Source organism: Piliocolobus tephrosceles, chromosome 1, assembly GCF_002776525.5.
Source record: "Piliocolobus tephrosceles isolate RC106 chromosome 1, ASM277652v3, whole genome shotgun sequence".
Lineage (NCBI taxonomy): Eukaryota > Metazoa > Chordata > Mammalia > Primates > Cercopithecidae > Piliocolobus > Piliocolobus tephrosceles.
The window spans coordinates 42702336-42724967 of NC_045434.1; the positions used below are offsets into that span (position 1 = coordinate 42702336).

General features: G+C 35.8%; 1 protein-coding gene across 1 annotated transcript in view; it reads left to right on the forward strand.

The window, feature by feature from the left end:
• The window catches only part of HMCN1 (hemicentin 1), a 454750-nt gene that overhangs the window by 311085 nt on the left and 121033 nt on the right, over positions 1-22632 (forward strand). The window contains exons 43-52 of the mRNA XM_023203379.3: positions 2033-2155; positions 2894-3055; positions 4442-4723; positions 7869-8036; positions 12585-12698; positions 13254-13340; positions 15883-16074; positions 18485-18658; positions 20392-20505; positions 21332-21477. Coding sequence (XP_023059147.2) covers positions 2033-2155; positions 2894-3055; positions 4442-4723; positions 7869-8036; positions 12585-12698; positions 13254-13340; positions 15883-16074; positions 18485-18658; positions 20392-20505; positions 21332-21477 — 1562 coding nt within the window. The remainder of the gene's footprint in view (positions 1-2032; positions 2156-2893; positions 3056-4441; positions 4724-7868; positions 8037-12584; positions 12699-13253; positions 13341-15882; positions 16075-18484; positions 18659-20391; positions 20506-21331; positions 21478-22632) is intronic.

Genomic DNA, 22632 nt, shown 5'->3' on the forward strand with positions numbered 1-22632 from the left:
CCCTTAAGGATGCTCAGGCATTAACTCTGTGAAGAGGGTAAAAGCAATGCAAAGCCCTGGAGAATACTGTCTGTATTCAATGAGCTTAATATTCTTCACTATGGAGCCTAGTGTGATGCGAGGAGAGAGAGGAGATATTAGGTAAAAAGGTAAAAATAGGCATATTGAAGAAGGCCTCTTAAATTAATTTAAAACATATAGATTTGATTCTAAAGGTGATAGAATAAACTAAAGGGATTTAAAAAAGGACTGGATGCTCAGGTCTGTATTTTAGAAGAAAGCAGACATATGTAATAAATTGAATCAACATGATTCAGTTGATTAGATGAAGTGTGGAAACAAGAAGAGTAAAGGATGGATGTCTGTGTGGCTTAGCTGACTGGGCCATGAGGATAATAGTGTCCTTTTCTCAGAGAAGGAACAAAGAGGGCTCAGTTCAGTTTTGGACAAGTCAAATTTGACAATGCTTCTCAGGCATCCAACTTGAGATGTTAAGTAGTTAGTTGGATATAAAAGTCTAGACCTCGGAGAGGGTCTCCATTACAGATACAGATTTTCAAGTATTTGTATTAATGAGAAGCCCTGGGGGTAGAGAAGGGTAGAGTTTAGAATGGAGATCATAAATTTATAGTAGTGACAATCTATACAGTGTGTCATTTTCTTCTGGAACTTTCAGTTTGTGGTATCAGTGACAGAGTAAACCGTAGGATTTATCCAGAGTAAGGGTATTGACAAATAAGAAGGGCAAAGGTATAAAGCAGTTGAGAATATTGAAAAGGAACAGTTGAAATTATTGATTATGAAATCTAACCTGAGTAGAGAAGTCGGTAAACAGAAGAATAGGCAGCTGGATAGGGGGACTTCTGAGAAGTGAAAACACTTGAGATTCAATTAAGTCAATGGGAATTGACTTGAGAATTGGGAATAATTGAGAGCAAGAAGAACAGAGAAGTTTTCAGAAAGAGGCCTAAATTTATAAACTTACAGGAGGAATGTTCTAGATGATGGGAAGAGCCATGGTATGGCTTCTGATGGAAAATGGGATGGGTATATCAACTGAGTAGACAGAGTATTTAGACTGTCTACTCTAAATACTGTGGATGTTGGGTTCATACAAAGTGATGGTAGGACTTAGTATGAAAAGTATAAGAACATGTGTCAGACTGTTCAGTGAATAAAGGAAGAATGACAGGTTTACAGATGGGATTAAAAAAAAAGAGAGAGAGAGAGAAAAGTAAATTGGTTATATGAGCCTCAAAGGAATAGAGGCTTTTACATGGGATGGTTGAACAATGACTGGAAGCCGCATTAGGGGTGCAGGAGGATTCTCCAACTCCTCAACTCTCAGGAGTTTGGAAGAACAAGCCATCTACCAGCTGACAGTCCTGCAGCCAAAGAAATGTCATCAAGGAGAGTTCAGCCAGCAACTTCAGACTCCAGCACCTTTGAGAAAATCATGGGTAGTCAGTATTCACTTTGAAGGTTCCAGGGTGAAGCTGTAGGCCAGTAGAGAAGCACACTGTGCAATCTGAAATAGGTAATATGTCCTTTCTTTAGACAAAACCCCTTGCCTCTGTTCTTTAGTATGTGTTATATGCCTTATGTTTCCAGTTCTGTTCACTATTTGAGATATCAAAGCTAGCTAGGCAACAGTGACTGGGCTAAGTTTAAACTTGGTAGGTCCTTTAGCTTTTTGATGCAAGGTGTCTAAATATCTTGCATCAGACATACATTTTATAATAGCTAAATATATGAGCTAATATATTTTATAAGTTATGATAAAGTAGTTTCTCTTTATGCCATTGTGCCCTTCTGAATATTTTGATAAATGTCTATCTGTGTACATGGGAAGTCTGCTATTAGCTATTTATGCTACATCTTACAGGTGACTTTTAATTTGATGTTGATGTCAATCTCATATGCCAATTTCTTCATTATGTCATTTGAGTAGAAGCCTTTTATCTTACACGTAAACTGTTAGGAAAATTCTATATGAAATGAGTGGAAAAATAATATTTTTATTTTTTTCCAGTCCCCCCAAATATTGGTGGTTCTGATGAACTTACTCAACTTACAGTCATTGAAGGGAATCTCATTAGTCTGTTGTGTGAATCAAGTGGTATTCCACCCCCAAATCTCATTTGGAAGAAGAAAGGTCAGTTTTCATCTTTGAAATTTATAAAATTAAATGAAAATAGAAGATGGATGTTGACTTTGTTTGACAAATGTGTTAGATTATAAACAAATTTTCCTGGGGTTTGCATGCTAAATGCTAGACAGCAAAATTGCTTTATATTAAATGTGCAACGTGTGATACTTCTACACTACCCAGCTGAAATTTTTTAAAGACTGTTAACTCCTCCCTAGAAAAAAATCTTCTGCATTAATTGATTATTTTTGAATCAAATGCATTATAGGACAGCTATAAACATTGAGAACGCACCATTCAGGAACTACATTTTCTTCTTTAAAATAAGTTTTAAACTTCCTGGGTGATTGGTTCAGTCAAACCTCAGCATCACACAATACTTCCAGGTAATAAACCTGCACCTGTACCTCCTGAATATAAAATAAAAGTTGATATTATTAAAAAGTAACATTTTTTCTCTGTGACAGTTTTCAATGTACATTAAGAATGAATTCTGTGTTTGACCAGATTTTCGATTTATTTATCAACAGCTCCTTAAGCCCACTAAGTAGCAGAAAGATCATTTAAATTTTTAGTTCATTTAAATATTAGTGCTCCTTCATTTTACATACTAGGGCAGGATTATTTCACAGTGTCATTTGCCTTTTATATACTTGAACTGAGTAAACAAGTATCATATTTAGTAATGTATACAAAATGCTTTACATTTCTGCCTCACATTCTGCCATTTGGACTTCTTTGCAGGCTCTCCAGTGCTGACTGATTCCATGGGGCGAGTTAGAATTTTATCTGGGGGCAGGCAATTACAAATTTCAATTGCTGAAAAGTCTGATGCGGCACTCTATTCATGTGTGGCGTCGAATGTTGCTGGGACTGCAAAGAAAGAATACAGTCTGCAGGTTTACAGTAAGTTGTTTATTAGCCAGGCTTTGGCACAATTTTCTTTTAAATCTTTTCATCCTTCTCATTTACTTTTTAAAATATCTTTAATATTCATTCAAAATGGTACGGTTGTAACTATCATATGACACACACATTTAAATTGTGCTGACATAACTGGAGAGCAATTACTTCCTTGTGGCTGTTATTCGGCATTACAGCTGTCCACTCTGCATGAGATCACCAATGACAGACACATCAGTGTGGCTGTAATTTGTTGGGAGCAGATAGTGGACATGTGGAGGGGGAAGGGGAAGCATTTTACCATAGGGGATATTTACAATATGTAAAAACATTTTATTTTAGAGATTATTTTACTTGTATAAGATCTTAGAGTGCTTAAGATAGTTGTATAGTCATTTAATCTTCACATGAGCTGTTATATAAGACAAAACTGTCGCCTTCATTTTGTGTACGTGGAAATTTAAGCTCCGAGAGGTTTTGTTGGTTGAACAAGGTCACGTGGCTTGTGTGTAGTAGGACCGGCACTAGAACATCGGATTACTGACACGGGCCTACTTTTCTTTCCACACACATATGTATTACAATTGATCTAATTTTTGTTCCTAGCATCAATGGCACGTGAATTCAGCTTCAAGTAACAGAATAAATGGCTATAAGTGGCTTAACCAAGTAAAGGTTTATGTTCTCACATAGTAAGAAGGCAGAGGTTAGCATTACTCACTGGAGTTGGTCAGCGGCTTAATTGTGTCAGCATAGGAGCTCTGGCATTCTACTAGTCCCTCCTTCATGGTCTCAAGATGGTAGCTGTTATTGTGGTATCAATTCCACGTGGAAGGCAGGAGGAAGGGAAAAGGCTGGTATCTTTCTCTTTTGTTAGGGGAGCAAACTTTTCCCCCAAAATCCCCAGCAGACCTCTGTTTAGGTTTTATAGGCCTAAATTCATTCATGTGGTTATCCCAGTTTTCCAACAAGACTGAAAAACCATCTCAGCTTTTCCAACTCATACTGTAAAAGGGAGAAGGAAGAAAGGAGTTAATAACAGACATTGGGTTGTAAGCTAGGCTACTGTATCTATTTTAAATGAGTACTAGGAAGACTTACATAAAGCAGGGCTACAAGTGATAAGTTCAAATATTTGTATAGCTTCTCAAAAGTGGGAAGTTAGTGAACTGTGTCAATAGCTTCATTTTAGGTATGAACCCACTTGAAACACTGGAGAAGAATTCCACCTCTCAGCATAACATCATGTCTGTTAGTCCTGGGTCTTTTCTTTAGTTGTTTATATTTTAACATAAAAATATATTTAAGTTTGGCTGATGAAATTTCCTATGTAAGACTTGAAACAAACATTTCCTATTTTGTTTCTTTTTCTCTTCCTCCAACCCTCAGTTAGACCGACCATAACCAACAGTGGCAGCCACCCTACTGAAATTATTGTGACCCGAGGGAAGAGTATCTCCTTGGAGTGTGAGGTGCAAGGTATTCCTCCACCAACAGTGAGCTGGATGAAAGATGGTCGCCCCTTGATCAAGGCAAAGGGAGTGGAAATACTGGATGAAGGTCACATCCTTCAGCTGAAGAATATTCATGTATCTGACACAGGCCGTTATGTGTGTGTTGCTGTGAATGTAGCAGGAATGACTGACAAAAAATATGACTTAAGTGTCCATGGTAAGTAGAAAGAGGCTCAATATGATCATTTACTGGCTAATACAGTCTAGCATCCTGGATGGGAGATATAGGCCCCAAGTTTTGAAAGTCATTTATTTACAATCCATCATTTTAAATATATATACCTTTTCCCCAGGTCAGTCTTATTTATCCTTTTATGCCTGACCTCACATTATTTACCTTGCTGAAATAAGCACGTATTAGATATTCTTTAAGGAAAGCACACAGTAAAGTAGAAAATTATTGTCTTCAAATGCTTTTAGTCCAGTGCTGTCCCAAGTAAAATCTCTTTATTTTATGTTTTCCAAATTAGCTGACTTAACTGGGCTTGTATAAAGGTAAGTGCCTTAGAATTTACTGAGTCATCATCAGTTGGACGTGAGTTATACTGAAGTCAGCTTTAATATTCCAACTCTAATGAGTCATAAATGTCAATAAGAATAGAGCAAACATTGTAAAAGTGTTCCTATTTCTCCACATCCTCTCCAGCACCTGTTGTTTCCTGACTTTTTAATGATTGCCATTCTAACTGGTGTGAGATAGTATCTCATTGTGGTTTTGATTTGCATTTCTCTGATGGCCAGTGATGATGAGCATTTTTTCATGTGTCTGTTGGCTGTATGAATGTCTTCTTTTGAGAAATGTCTGTTCATATCCTTTGCCCACTTTTTGATGGGGTTGTTTGTTTTTTTCTTGTAAATTTGTTTGAGTTCTTTGTAGGTTCTGGATATTAGCCCTTTGTCAGATGAGTAGAATGCAAAAATTTTCTCCCATTCTGTAGGTTGTCTGTTCACTGCGATGGTAGTTTCTTTTGCTGTGCAGAAGCTCTTTAGTTTAATTAGATCCCGTTTGTCAATTTTGGCTTTTGTTGCCATTGCTTTTGGTGTTTTAGACATGAAGTCCTTGCCCATGCCTATATCCTAAATGGTATTACCTAGGTTTTCTTCTAGGGTTTTTATGGTATTAGGTCTAACATTTAAGTCTCTAATCCATCTTGAATTAATTTTCATGTAAGGAGTAAGGAAAGGATCCAGTTTCAGCTTTCTACTTATGGCTAGCCAATTTTCCCAGCACCATTGATTAAATAGGGAATCCTTTCCCTATTTCTTGTTTTTGTAAGGTTTGTCAAAGATCGGATGGCTGTAGATGTGTGGTATTATTTCTGAGGGCTCTGTTCTCTTCCATTGGTCTGTATCTCTGTTTTGGTACCAGTACCATGTTGTTTTGATTACTGTAGCCTTGTAGTATAGTTTGAAGTCAGGTAGCGTGATGCCTCCAGCTTTGTTCTGTTGGCTTAGGATTGTCTTGGCAATGCAGGCTCTTTTTTGGTTCCATATGAACTTTAAAGCAGTTTTTTCCAATTTTGTGAAGAAAGTCATTCGTAGCTTGATGGGGATGGTACTGAATCTATGGTGGGATTGTAAACTAGTTCAACCATTGTGGAAAACAGTATGGCAATTCCTCAAGGATCTAGAACTAGAAATACCATATGACCCAGCCATCCCATTACTGGGTATATACCCAAAGGATTATAAATCATGCTGCTATAAAGTCACATGCACACGTATGTTTATTGCGGCAGTAGTCACAATAGCAAAGACTTGGAATCAACCCAAATGTCTATCGGTGACAGACTGGATTAAGAAAACGTGGCACATATACACCATGGAATACTATGCAGCCATAAAAAAGGATGAGTTTGTGTCCTTTGTAGGGACATGGGTGCAGCTGGAAACCATCATTCTCAGCAAACTATTGCAAGAACAGAAAACCAAACAGCATATGTTCTCACTCATAGGTGGGAATTGAACAATGAGATCACTTGGACACAGGAAGGGGAACATCACACACCGGGGCCTATTGTGGGGAGGGGGGAGGGGGGAGGGGGGAGGGATGGCATTGAGAGTTATACCTGATGTAAATGACGAGTTAATGGGTGCTGACGGGTTGATGGATGCAGCACACCAACATGGCATATGTATACATATGTAACAAACCTAAATGTTGTGCACATGTACCCTAGAACTTAAAGTATAATAATAAAAAAAAAGACCAAACACACACATACACAGGGACAATGACTTAGATGTGTACATTTTGAACTATAATTTTTATAGCTATAGAAACAATGGTAAATTTAATGGACACAGATCTTGTAACTTGCCCTCAGTTAAGACACACATGAAGTTCAGTGTTAATATCCTGTAGTTTGCAGCCAATGTGTGTGCCAAAGCTATAGGAATCACAACACAAAAGGGAAGATGAATTAATCTTAAGTACTTTTTTGTTGGATTACTCTTAATTTTTAGGATTAGATGATTGATTTTTTTAGGAAATCTCTATATGTAGGTTATAAATCCATATTACAAATTTGCAAGAAAAGATGAGTGATTCATATTCACAGTAGCAAAGACATACAATCAGCCTAGGTGCTGATTAACAAATGGTGGATTGGATAAAGTAAATATGGTACATATGCACCATGGAATACTACACAGCCAAAACTCATGTCCTTTGCAGCAACATGAATGCAGCTGGAGGCTGTAATCATAAGTGAATTCATGCAGGAATGGAAAATCAGATGTCCCATAGTCTCACTTGTAAGTGGGAACTAAACATTGGGTACCCAAAGACATAAAGATGGCAACAGTAGACACAGGGGACTATTGAAGGGGAAGGAGGAAAGGAGGCAGGGGTTCAAAAACTAACTCTTGGGTTCTATGATTACCACCTAGGTGACAGGATCAAACATACCCCAAGCCTCAGCATCACAGAATATACCCATGTACAAACCTGCACATGTATCCCCTTAATCTAAAATGAAAGTTGAAATTGCAATTTAAAAAAAAGGGGGGTGAGTGACTCATACAAAATCACTCACCACTATTGGAATAACAATATGAAAATAATTTACTGCTAAGGTTGAGAAAGAAGTGACATTTTTACTTCCAGGAATCACACACACACACACACACACACAGAGAACTGGTTGTTGTGGTTGCTTATTTTGCTTCCTGTTAATCAGAAAATGGAAGTCTTATTAACCATACACTGTTTAGGATTTGATGTTTGATATACAGGTATATCAAATGTATAGCAGGCAACTAATATTTCCATTCCCCGTTTGTTTTATTTTGTCTTTCAGCTCCTCCAAGCATCATAGGAAACCACAGGTCACCTGAAAATATCAGTGTGGTAGAAAAGAACTCAGTATCCTTGACTTGTGAAGCTTCTGGAATTCCCCTGCCTTCCATAACCTGGCTTAAAGATGGGTGGCCTGTCAGCCTTAGCAATTCTGTGAGGATTCTCTCAGGTATTAGAAATTCTGGTAGCCTTATAATCTTGTAAGCTTCATGAGGCTACAATTTCTCCTTAATTTCAAGTTTCTCAGTGTTTTTATTGTTTTATTTTTTCAACCTGGCTGCTTACTATAATACTCACTAATCATATTAAAAAAAAATTTGAAAGTACGTAAGAAGCTATATGAAAATGGGAAATCTCCAAATATCTCTAGACCCCTTTTGAAAACAAATCTTGGCACTTGCTGATTACTTCAGTCATGGGATGTCAAAGCATTCATGCTACAATGAGCATCAACCAATTTGAAAAGAATTATAGGAAGTGCTGAAATTGAATCCAAAGTCTGCAGTGAATCCTAGCATATAAAATACCTCTATATCCAAATATTAATATTTCAATGTATTCATGACTAATCTGTTTACATTTCTAAAATGGGATAGTTTCCTATGAGCTAAGACTTTATTGTCAAGAGATATTGATCATATTCCTCATATAATTTTGTGGGAAAATCCAAATAGCTTGTCATTTGTGGATCAATATAATCGTAGAGAGAGATTTTTAAGGCAAGCTGCATAAGTCTGCACTTGGCCCATTTTAGTAATGACTTGGATACAGACTAAGATAATCTTGCCAAGTTTTTGGTTAATAAAAAGCTTAGATACTTAGAAAAATACCTAATGTGTGATTGAAGGCATCTAAATTCAAACACACCATATGCTGGAGCTTTTGGGTTAAACCTAACAAGATGAAGGTTAAGTAAGTCTCGTGATGACCCTCTATATAATTACTAATTATGCTAGTTTATGATCTCTTTGCACTTACAGTCAAACCAGTGGTGAAATTATGATGAAGTATAGCTTCAGAACTCTTAATATGAAAAGATGTCTGAATTGTGTTACTTTCTCAGTATGCATTAAAATTCAATGTGATTATCCCGACAACAAATGCAATATTTTGCCACATCAATAAACTACATTTTCTCCAATAAGAAAAGCAGGAGATAATTTGCACTATAAACTTAGCAGAACTTATTAGAAATACAAGAAAAAAGGCTTCATGACAGTATTTTCAGAGAAAAATATGATGGGAAATTATCACATAATGATTAATATATCTGTATTTAACCTAGAGAAAAAAATTTTGTGGTGCATTTGGTATATAATCCAAAATAAATTTAAATATTTAATGAGCCATGGTGTAGAAAGGATTATATTGTTTTTCTCTAGTTCCAGAGGTTAAGAGTAATGTCAGTATATGGAAGATTCTAGGGACAGATTTGTATCTGAATATAAACAACTTAACAGATACTTAGCTTGCTTAAAATCAAGATGAGCTACTTTACATGGCAGTAAGCTCCCTTCACCTAAATGTGCTCAAAATTTACCACTACTGAAGGCATATTCAGAAAAGATTCTTTCCTAGTGCCGGAATTAGGTCTAAAAAACCTAAGTTCCACATGTTTCTTCCTGATCTTGGTTATAACTGATAGGAGCCTGATGAAGAATGTACATTGCTATTAACCACATTTATTGTCTATGATACTCACTATATTTATGACCTCAGACTAGTTACTTAACTTTGCTAACTTCAGTTTGATCACTTGTAAAGTGATGATAATAGTATTTGCCTCAGGGTTTTTGTAGGAATGAAATGAGATATCTAAAATAGTTAACACGGCACTTGCTTCTACGGAAGCATCCAATACCTATTTCTTGTTATTGTCATAGACAACCTGGTAAAAGGTTTGTGGTCTGTCTGTCCTGGGAAACTTTCCTATGTCCTCACTATGATGTTGTTACTTTGACAGGACTCTCAGTCTCTGTTGATCTTAAGAAATACATACTAATGCTGGGAGGTGGAGCTTACAGTGAGCCAAAGTCACACCACTGCACTCCAGCCTGGGCTACAGAGCAAGACTCTGTCTCAAAAAAAAATATATCTATCTATCTATCTATCTATCTATATATTTATATAGATTTATATAAAAAAAAATATATATATATATCTATAATTTCTTGGCTTGAAATTATATTTATCTTTCAGGCTTTTAAAAAAATGTTCAATTGCTAAGAAACTAGGGACTCTTATTAAATATAGTAAGTGTAGCAGAGCTCCTGGAAGTGAAACAAGCTAAAGTGATGTGTGTCTAGTTTGTTACAAATTTACAGAAGTAGTGTTTTGGTTTTATCTATCTTTGTTGTGCTTAACTAGCAGCTGGAGATCCCTGAGTGAACACATGATAAGTATTTCACCTTGTGGTGCTGCCAAAGGAGTTATTCAGTTTTACAATCTGAACATGTTGCATTGTGCAATAGATAAATGAGAATCAAATGAAAGGCATATGACTTGCTTGGTCTTCAGTCTCCTGTACATGCCTGTTTCATTAATATTAGTTCTCCTGAGAATTTAAGTATAGCTTTTCTAAAAGCAGTACTTTGATGAAGACCCTATCATGATTGTGAAGTTATCTGCCAGAAACAGATAACTGCTATAAAAAATTTAATAGGTACAAGAAATGTCTCCATATAAGTATAATTTACTGTCAGAACCCATTTTTGGTTTTCACTGGATTAAGTGAGAAGGCCACAAAACAAAGAGAAAAGGAAGATCATGAAACTTATGACGCTGAGGTTTGTAGAGTCAGCAGTGATTCATAAAAGTTGTATTGCTTTAATATTCTCAACTCAAATGGAATCATATTATGATCTCACTAATCTGAAGTGGCAGTGAGTGCTTGAATCCTTCCCTAATTGACATAAGTTTTTAAAGCACTTTTACTTCTTAAGTAAACATAATTTCTGTTTACTAATTCAATTGGGGGGAAGAAAAGCTAGATTCAGGTAATTAGCTTTGTTTGTCTAAATAAGATACTACTAAGTTCACCTTTCAGTGGGTTGAGGATGGGAAGGTTGCTTATAGAAAAAGTTCAATGTCAGCTTGTGTTTACATAAACAGAAAACAGATTGAATGCTCCTGGGAAACCAGACTCAGGTGAATATTTACATGAAAATTTCATGTTAACCATTACACTGTTTTTAGTTCAAATTCAGGGTGCTAAGCAAAAATACACCAGCTAGAAAATTATTACAGAATCCAATAAATGAAGTACTTCTTTTGTTGGACCTTACTCCTCAAATGGTGCCCAGGACTTTGTTCTCTCAGTGTCTCTTAGTTCTCCACAGGTTTCATTTCATCTTATTTGTTGGCTCCTCTGCCTTTATCTTTAAATAGAGTTTCCCTCCAAATTATGCCCCCAGTATATTAGAGTTTCATTTTCAGTCTACTTGCATTTCTTAGATGAATATTTCTTCAAACAAAATGTTACATAGATGTTCAAAGTACAAAAAGAAACAAAAGCAGTGTATCACTAGTGCGTGAAGTAACCCCGTAACATTTTATATAAATGTAGGATTCCGTAAAGCTCAATTGAAAGCCGGTAGTCTTCATTCTCCTATCTTCCTTATATTAGGTTGGTGCAAAAGTAATTGTAGTTTTTGCCATTGAAAGTAATGGTAATATATTGATGTCACCCAAATCTGGGTGTCTGGTCTGGCTATCTTTCTGACATTTCCGTATTATATGTTCAATGGAAAACTAAGACTATTTTCCCAATCGTCTGATCACAGTCGTCTTTCTAAGCACAAATTGGATCATGATCCCTGTTTGTTTATATACTCCATAGTCTTTCATGAACACAATAAAATCCAAATTCCTTAGCACAGCATTCATAGGCCTTCACAATCTGGCCATACTCCATCAAGCCTCATCTCTTACCATTTTCTCCATCTGCTCTGCTTTTGGTACCACTTCTCACATCTACTTTCTACCTCTATCTCTTCATTCACACTCCACTCACAGTAGCATCCTTATTAGTCTGTTTTCATACTATTATAAAGAAATATTCGAGATTGGGTAATTTATAAACGTGAGAAGTTGAATTGACTTACATTCTGCATGGCCAGGGAGGCCTCAGGAGATTTACAATCATGGCAGAAGGGGAAGCAGGCACCTTCTTCACAAGGCGGCAGAAGAGAGAGTATGTGAAGGGAAGACCTGTCAAATGCTTATGAAACCATCAGATCTCATGGCAACTCACTCACTATCATGAGAACAGCATGGGGGAAACCACCCCCATGATCCAGTCACCTCCCACCAAGTCCTTCCCTTGACACATGGGGATTATGGGGATTACAATTCGAGATGAGATTTGGGTGGGGCCACAGAGCCAAACCATATCAGCATCTCTCAACTCATGTGTAAAGTATACTTACCTTTTAAGATCATATTCAAACATCACCTTCTCTGTGAAACAACATTTCTTGCTTGCTGTCATCTAACATTATATTTATTTTTTTATCTACTGAAATAGAAGATTTTTCTGAATTATTTTGTTTTATATAGGTTTAAAATGTGATTTTTATAAAAGCTTGACACAAATTCATTTTAAGGGCCTCTAAAGCATACTGATTAAATTTTTACCTAAATTGAGCATCACTTGGATGGCTTATAAAGTTTCATTTTTCTTTTTAAGTCATCTTAAAAAGATGGTTTGCTTCTGCAGGAGGCAGGATGCTACGGCTGATGCAGACCAGAATGGAAGACGCTGGCCAATATATTTGTGTTGTAAGGAATGCAGCTGGTGAAGAAAGAAAAATCTTTGGGCTTTCAGTATTAGGTACTTATATAGTTTGCAATATCTAGAAAAAAACTTTAATTGCCTTAAATCCTGGAAGCAGAGTTAAAATTTATTTACCACTTGATCTCATACCTATGTTATTTAGACCCTGGTCTGTGACCCTTGGCAAGAATTCAATATTAGAATTGTTTGGAGGCAATCAGGCAATTGTTTGGAAGAATTAAAATGCCTGTTTTAATTCACAATTGCTCAACAATATTCTGAGAGGCCGAATGACTTGTTTAATGTGAATGCATATTAGAATTATAGTAGAAGAAATAAAAGTCAAATAAATATTCCTGGTGATTTGTTGACATGTTTTTATGCAGACTTTATAATTTACATTACAATAGAATTCATTATAATTGGATTTTTGACATACAACTTTAAAAGTAGACTTAATCAAAATAATATTATGACATTCTAGCAGTCAAATAATGAATGTGGATTGGGGGATTTGTTTTGAAGGTTATGACTTAATAAAACCATTCATAAATACCTATAAAACAGCAATCTTGCTGTTAAGAGCTGTTATTTTGTTGTTGTTTTTTTTAGTACCACCTCATATTGTGGGTGAAAATACATTGGAAGATGTGAAGGTAAAAGAGAAACAGAGTGTTACGCTGACTTGTGAAGTGACAGGTATGGAGCTCAGCTCTCGGACTTTTGATGCTCCCCCCATTCACTGAGAGTCATTGTCTCCACTATATATCTTATTAAATTTTTTTTATATATTTAGGGGATATAATTGCAGTTTTGTTACATGGATATATTGAGTACTGGCGAAGTCTCAGTGATGATAAACATTACCCAAGTAGTGTGCATTTTACCTATTAGGTAATTTCTCATCTCTCAACCCCTCTCCCACCCCCACACCCTTCCTAGTCCCCAAGGTCTATTAGTTCACTCTCTGTGTGCTAAGTAATTTATACACATCACTTAGCTCTCATTTGTAAGTTAGAACATATGGTATTTGACTTTTTGTTTCTGAGTTATTTCAGTTAAGATAAAGGCCTCCAGTTCCATTCATATTGCTGCAAAAGATATGATTTCATTCTTTTTATGGATAGGTAGCATTTCATGGTGTGTATACATATATATGTGTGTGTGTGTGTGTGTGTGTGTGTGTGTGTGTGTGTGTGTATGTGTATGTATCTTTGCTATTGTGAATAGTGCTACGGTAAACATACCAGTGCAGGTATCTTTTTGTTATGATTTATTTTCCTTTGGATAGATATTGAGTCCCACTATATATTATTAATCAGTTGAGAAAAAGTCCAGCTACTATAATTGGCATTTGAAATTGAATTCTAGTTAAGTATAGCTGGCAGAAATGTAGGAGGAAACCTTTCAAATTCTGTGGAGCCAAAAAGGAGATACCAACAAGAAAAGAAGAAAGAAAGAATGAGGGGTGGGGAGGAAGAAAGGGAGGGAGGGAGGAAGGGAAGGAAGAAAGAAAGGAAGGAAGGAAGAAAGGAATGAACTGGTCTTTTCTTTCAATTCACTAAATCATTCTCTTTTGAAAAATTATTCTGCTTCTACTTATATGTGTGTTTATCTTGCCCTACCTTTTTAAATTTTTGTTTCCTTCCCTGTGTTTGTGCCTTCCTTTCCTTTTCCTGTTTACTTAAATTTCATTTCAAAGAAATAGGTAGGAGTTTTGGTGAAAGAATGGCATTATTTCATAGTGGGGATTTTCCAAGAACAATATTGTTACCTTTTGTTAGCATGTTTGAATATTACAAAGGGAATATAGAATAGGAAAAATAAAAATTCCAAAACCAGTTTCACCATCTTTACCAGTAAATTGATTTCTTGCATATAATCAAAATAAACACATCTCTAAGGGCATATTTTCAAGGCTGTCTTTTTATTGTAGATGGCCTTGCAGTTTTAAAGTAACAATGAAAGTAGCCCATAACATTTTATGGAAAGCCAGAGTTTTAAGGAAGATTCAAAGAGTTTCTTATTTCATTGTTTGTCTGCCTTATGTGAGCAATAAATTTAAATAAGCAGAGTGGGGAATGTTTCTGTTTTAAGAAAGGCAGATATAAAGAGTGTGATATACTCTATTACTTAACCTGTTATTTTTTTTCTAGAAATAATGTAGTAATTAACAACAGTTGCATAGACAACCATTGCCTAAATTTTATAAAATCCTCTCTTCAAGCTAGCATATCATCCTAGCCCTCTTTCCTAACATGATTTGCTTTTTTGGTTTTAAAATTTTTTTAAAGTATTTGAATAATTTAAAACTTAATATTTAACATAGATCTCATTTGAAAACAAAAATACAGGATCTCTTCCTAGAGGCTGTAAATATTAAAGAATGATTAATATATTTATACCTCTACTGATCTGTTCAATATTCTGCCATCTATCTATGATAGAATCCTGGGATAGACTCAAAATATCTGCTTGTTGAATTAAAGGTTTTGCTTTTTTACAGCTTTTTGTCAAAACCATAAAATCTTTTTACAAATTTTTATATGAGGCTGGGTGCAGTGGCTCATGCCTGTAATCCCAGCACTTTGGGAGGCCAAGACGGGCAGATCACAAGGTCAGGAGATCGAGACCATCCTGGCTAACATGGTGAAACCACTTCTCTACTAAAAATACAAAAAAATTAGCTGGATGTGGTGGCAGGCACCTATAGTCCCAGCTACTCAGGAGGCTGAGGCAGGAGAATGGCGTGAACCCAGGAGGCAGAGCTTGCTGTGAGCCGAGATTGCAGCACTGCACTCCAGCCTGGGTGACAGAGCGAGACTTTGTCTCAAAAAAAAAAAATTATATGAATACAAAGGTATTCATGAATAATACTTTTAATAAAAATGAATGCTGTATTATTTTAAAACTGTACTATCAAAATGCTTAGTTGTAATAGTCTAAAAAATAGTATAAATTTAGTTATTAAACATGAAGGTCAATTTAGAATCCCATTTCTCTTACAGATGAACACTAACGTACATTTGAAAATGATTTATAATCTATGCATATTTTTAAGTCAGTACAACCATTATTATAAAATAAGTTAGTTTGCAAAGTTATTTTTAAGTGAATGGATACTGCAGTGTTTTACATGTGGGATATGTAGGAAGACAAATGAGTGAAAACCTCCTCTTTCGAAGTGTATGCATTGTATACATGTCACTATTAGCCAACTCTCAGAAATGGCTTTTTACAGGGAATCCAGTGCCAGAAATTACATGGCACAAAGATGGGCAGCTCCTCCAAGAAGATGAAGCCCATCACATTATGTCTGGTGGCCGTTTCCTTCAAATTACCAATGCCCAGGTGTCACACACTGGAAGATACACATGTTTGGCTTCCAGTCCAGCTGGCGACAAGAGCAGGAGCTTCAGTCTTAATGTATTTGGTAGGTGTGGGCTTTTCTTCATATCTTAAAGAATCTGACATGACGATAGGCTAAATTTTTCTTTTCTTTCTCTGTTCAAATAGTGTTTCCATCATAGAATTTCCTCGTGGAAGGAGGACCAGTGCTTGTGTACATTTACTGTTTTTCCCGAATTAATTTATAAATTCATTTGTCACATATGGAATACCTACTATGTTCTAGGCACAGTGTTTTGTGCTAGGGACACAACTCTGAATAAGACAGACTAATCAGTAGTAAAGGATACAGATATGTTGGTCAAAGAGAAGCAGGTAAACAGTGATTGGGTCTCAACCTGAGATATTCTATCCTTTTTTTTGTGAGACTTTGCCATTATTGGAAATGGCCGTATTATAGTCTTTGTGCACTAAGAGTGATGAAATAACTGTGTGTTGATATATTCAGTTCTTATGTCTCAGGAAAGACATTAAAATAGATTTTTAACTTGTGCTCACTTTTTGAAATTTGTACCACCTAAATTTATTGTATTAGATTCCTAGTATCAAATAATTCAACTAAAATCAACTGACCTATATGTGAGTATGAAAATTTGTATAGTTGTTTGTTTTTATAGTTATTGGTAATACCACTTAAGGAGTACAAAGATACTACCATAGATAGAAACTTCTCATATTGAACACAGCCCTCGAGGAGCTCATAGTCTAATTAAGTAGCAAAGATATATGTGCAAGAAAAATTAAATCAAAATACCAGATACTGTATAAGTGTCAATATTGTATTGTGTATAAGTGTATACATTGATAATTATAAATGTTATAAGTGTGTAAGTGTATAAATTGACATACAGTATCTGGTATTATATATATGTTCATTCATTTACTCATTCATTCATTCATTGAAGACTGAGGGATCTAGATCTGAATCAAAGCCCTTTTCCACCAACTTCATAAAGTAGAGGCTATTTAAATGCATGTGTTTGCAACTTCCAATCTATCCAGCCAAAAATTCAGTGCCTTTACCCTTTCTTTTCTCAGAGGATAAATTATCCTTCATGTTCACAGTTACTCCTTGCACTTACACCCTCCACCCTGTATCTTTCCACCGTCTGCCTTACTTGCAGCTTCACCATCTACTGTCTCCACCACTGCATATTGTAACCATGCCCAGACACCTATACTTGCTGTCCTACTGAAACCAGGCTTTGTCTGACACTACTCTGGCAAGCACTTCCCTTTTGCTAGGTCCAGCAAATATCTTGCAAGTCCCAATTTTAATGTTTTGTACATTTTGATCTCTTTTTCCTTCACAATGTTCTTTCCCAGTTATCCTTGCATGTCTTTGTTTGCTCCCTTTCTCTGCCCTTTATGGAAGCTTGAGCCACCTCTTAAATACTGGGATCCCTAGTGTTCTGTCCTTACTTCACTACTCGTGTTACTCTAGATATTCTCTTGAAGTAATAGAATTCATTCCCAGATGTTTAATCATCTTCTATACACAAGAAACTTTTAAAAATATATACCTGTGACCCAGATCTTTCTTGCAATGTTTGAATTCCTATATAGAGTTGCTTGTTGGGCATTTCTACCTGAAATTCCCATAAGCACTTAAAATACAAGATATTCAGAACTGAATAAACTATTTTCCCTTCCTAAATAATCAAATCTTTCTACATTTTATATTTTTATGTTACTTCTCTGCAGTTTAGATTCCCAAGCAAGCAAACCGGAAGTTATATTTGACTTCAGTTTCCTTTAGCCCCCTGTTTCCATAATCAAGTCCTGTCAGTAATGCCCTAAGTCTTTCTTTACTTGCTCCTTCTACTTTATACCTTCCTTTAATGCTCTAGTTCAGTTCCTCGTTATCTTTTATAAAACAAAGTACCTGTCTCAGCTATCCTTGCTTCCAATATTGATCTACTTGAGTTCATCCTCTCGATATACCCTGCTTGCCCCTCATTGCTTACAATTTAATACTACCATGCTCCCAATATGTTCCCTCTTACTAGTCTCTTTGCTTTCACCTGGTAACTACCACTGATTCTTCAAGGTTCACTTTAAATCCTCTTCCTTTAAGAGGCCTTCTCTAATGAGACTCTTCACACCACATACCTCAAACTGGACTGAATGCTAACTCATTTCCAACAAAACCTCCATTTACCTTGCACCAACATTCCCATTATTGTCCTTAATACATTATGTTCTTTTATGTGTTATGGTTCCTTTTTTATGTGTCATCTCCTCCATTACCCTATGAGTTTTTTGAGAGGTCACTCTCTTTTGTGTATAATAATAATTAATAATAATAATAATAATTTGTTTTCTGTAACTGCTAGGGAATGACATTATACAAATATATATAATGGAAATTTAGAAATGCACAAATATACAAATTTCTACATATATTTCTTCAATCAAATTTTCATCTTTTTCAGTATCTCCTACAATTGCTGGTATAGGTAGTGATGGCAGTCCTGAAGATGTCACTGTCATCCTTAACAGCCCCACATCTTTGGTCTGTGAAGCTTATTCATATCCTCCAGCTACCATCACCTGGTTTAAGGATGGCACTCCTTTAGAATCTAACCGAAATATTCGTATTCTTCCAGGTAATTCATTTGCTTCAGATGCCCAAGGTGCATCTGCGTCATCCACTATTCTAGAAAAGCAGAATCACTGGTTACTTTTCATAAAAACACCTATGTTTTGTTGGTCGTGTTATGTTCTGTGCAGCCTGGTTCCTAATAGGCCACAGGCCGGTACCAGTCCATGGCTTGGGGATTGGGACCCCTGCTATAAAGTACTGAAAATTACTTTTTAAAAGATCAGAAAAATACCTAAATTAAAAGGCAAATAAATAAATGCCACAATGTAATTAACTGCTAAAATATATTATAATGTGAATGCCAAAATTCACATTATAAATATTATAATTGATTATAAATTTATAATATTATAATATATATAATATTATATATAATCATTTATAATATTATAAATGATTAAATATTAACTCTCCTTCAAAGTTCAATTCAAAGTGAGAGAGTTTGTTCCTCTTTACCGCATGGAAATAGATAATGCAAATAGAAAGAAAAAGGATTATTGCTGGCTTTAAGAGACTGACAGTCTTATGTTGAGGAGAGGTAATATGTGCAAAGAGTTGATTAAGAATATGAATCTGTGAAAAATCATGGATTCTGAATAGTCAGGGGGTATGGTAAATAGGGAGTGAGTTTTATAAGAATTCAAATGAAGAAGCTGGGTGTAGTGGCTCATGCCTGTAATCCCAGCACTTTGGGAGGCTGAGGCGGGCGGATCACGAGGTCAGGAGATCGAGACCATCCTGGCTAACACAGTGAAATCCTATCCCTACTAAAAAAAATACAAAAAATTGGCCAGGCGTGGTGGCACATGACTGTAGTCCCAGCTACTCAGGAGGTTGAGGCAGGAGAATCGCTTGAACCCGGGAGGCGGAGGTTGCAGTAAGCCAAGATCACACCACTGCACTCCAGGCTGGGAGACAGAGCGAAACTCAGTCTCAAAAAAAAAAAAAAAAGGAAGAAAAAAACAAAGAAAACTCTTCAAACGAAGAAATGGCCACTGTGGGCTGAAGTGGTCGGAAAAAGCTTTGTTGCTTAGTCAGAACTTGACGAGACTTTAAAGAAAATTCTAGAATTTAGTTGATTGGAAATGAGTTAGGAGAGGTTTCAGATCCATCAGGGTAACCAGGGTGGGAAAAGTACAAAGTGAGAATGGCCTAGCCCTGTGCAATAGAATTCTCACCCACTCCCTGAAACTTGAGTAGAAATATTGTGTGTACGTATGTTGGCGGAGGGGCAGGAAATAAGATCAGCAAGAAAAGCTGGAGTCATGGAATGCCTAAAATAAGAATTAAGAGTTTTTACTTTATAATTGGTCGAATGAGAACGATTGAAAATGTTTAAGGAGGACAGTACCAAAATAAAAACTTTACTTCAGCACAATTAATTTCTCCTGTAGGCTAGGTAGATCAGAGGAAAAGATGATTAAAGCAGAAACCTATTTATGAAAAGGATGAAAGACCTTATGAAGGACCTTAGCTGGATTGGTGTACAAAGGCGTGGCAGGTCCAAATGACCATGAGAGTCATCACCACAGAGCACCACTGGGGACTGAGCAGCTGTCCTCAGATACCATGCAATCCCCATCAGTATTGTAATTTTTCTTATATCATATGTCCATCACAGAATTGTCATATGTAAGAAGAAATATGTTTACAAGAAGACATAACCCCCTGATAGCCTGTGTGTACTCCGCTGTCACTGTGATTTTAGAGATTCTTTGATGTTCCGTGATTTTACAGGAGGCAGAACTCTGCAGATCCTCAATGCACAGGAGGACAATGCTGGAAGATACTCTTGTGTAGCCACGAATGAGGCTGGAGAAATGATAAAGCACTATGAAGTGAAAGTGTACAGTAAGTTCTGAAAGAATACTATGTTTCATAGCTTCTGCAATTTTTCTCTTTCAATCCTGTTTTTCATTGTGGGTTCATAATTATTTATACTCATCATTAAAGACTTGTTTGTACAGCTTACTTTATTAAGGATAAAAGTTGAATTAAGCATTATGTCTGTGGTCTCAATTGCTTAAAAGATGTGAAGAGCCCACTAAATCTGCTCATTACTCTCTTGTTGGAGACTTTGTCAGTGGCATTTCCTTACGTTTCTCTGTTTTTCCTTCTGAATTACCCTCTGGGTTGAGGTATAGTACTTTCATGTACAAAACTGTTGTTACACGCATATGTTCTAATCAACAGCCCAAGATGAGATCATTAGTGACTTTGAGCTATTCCAATGTACATTGACCTATAAATAAAAGGCAAAGCTAACACTGCCATTAATAGGACTCATATTTCAGGATTTTGCTTTTGTGTTTGTAAAGGAAGAGTATCTTTCTGATTATCTTTTGTTCTTTACTTGGTTCCCTTAATGACCAATAAAATACATTTTGTGGATCATGTTCAGACTATGTCTGTGGAACTGGAACAAATGAGGCTAACTGTTCTGTAAAGGACATTAGCTTTATTGGCAGTATTATAATGATAAAGGGAGAAAGATTTCCCATTCCATCTTGTATTTGAACACTCTTTCATGTTAACTTAGATACTTAATGAAAGATCAGCATAGAATGCCTCTGTTATTTCCTTGTTTTCTTGATAAGTAATCCTCGGTGTGATTTCTGTGGTATTCCATGTATTGAAAATAACCAGTGTCTAACTCTTTAATATTTATTTTATGCAGTCCCACCCATAATCAATAAAGGGGACCTTTGGGGGCCAGGTCTTTCCCCTAAAGAAGTGAAGATCAAAGTAAACAACACTCTGACCTTGGAATGTGAAGCTTATGCGATTCCTTCTGCCTCCCTCAGCTGGTACAAGGATGGACAGGCCAGTCACAACTTTTTTCATTTGCTGATGATTTCTTAAAGACTAAAATAGTCAATTGAAAAGAAATAATAAAATAGACACAGGTGACTCAGAGAATCACTGTGATCTTAAAACTAGCAAATCCCATGCTCCTAGAATCTAAAATTGAAAAAAAAAACCCCAACCAACCCAAACAATGTTCAACAATTTTAGTATTATTCCATCACTGGAAAGTCTACATAATTATTTTTGTATATATTAGCAGTTTTCTATGAACATCTGGCCACCCTCACACTGGAGAAGTTAGGGAAACCGGCCTTTTTTTTTTTTTTTTTTTTTTTTTGCTGTTGTTATTTTGCAGTTTTACAGAATAAGTAAACTTGGTAAAGAACCAACACATAAATGGTGCTACCCCAGGTAAGAATGACAGGTATAACATGGGTACTAAATTTATTAAAGTTAGTCAGATATTCTTTAAGTATCTTTAACTCTTTTACAAAAGGTATATTTTTAAATATTCCGAAATAAAGAAAAAAAACTAAAAGAGATGATGACGTTCCCAGTACAGTTAACTGGGAACAGAGAAACTTTAAATAAAAGATCCTTCAATTCTGTAATCTGGTTTTCAGACCACATATCCATATTTCTCATTTAACTTATATTCTTCCGTGCATGGTTTAAAGACATACGTGCTGTTGATCTTAGACCAAAATAGATTTTTAAGCAGCTGTTAACACCGTACTTAATACAGATGTGAAACAGCTAAGCTGCTGTTCGTTCTGTTTTACACATAATCAACCAAATGATCAAATTCCAGTTATAGAAGTTCAGATCATAATCATGATTTAAGATGCAGGAAAGATAAAGCTTTATTTTTTCAGATCTCAGATGGATTTTGCAATACTGGCAGCTAGAAAAAAAGTCATCTCTTATAAAATAAGCAAGTTTCATCTGGAAGCCATTGCAAAAGGGAAAATATAGAATTCCCACTATGCTCTGTTTATAGTTTCTTTTCTGACTACAAGCATACTTCATAGTACAATATCAATTCTTTATGAATTTACTTGGAAACAAATAATCCTTTCTCCTTTGAAATATTGTTTTATTTTTAATCTTTTCTAAAGTTATTTCATTCCTTATAATTACCACATATGCTCACATGTACACGAACACATA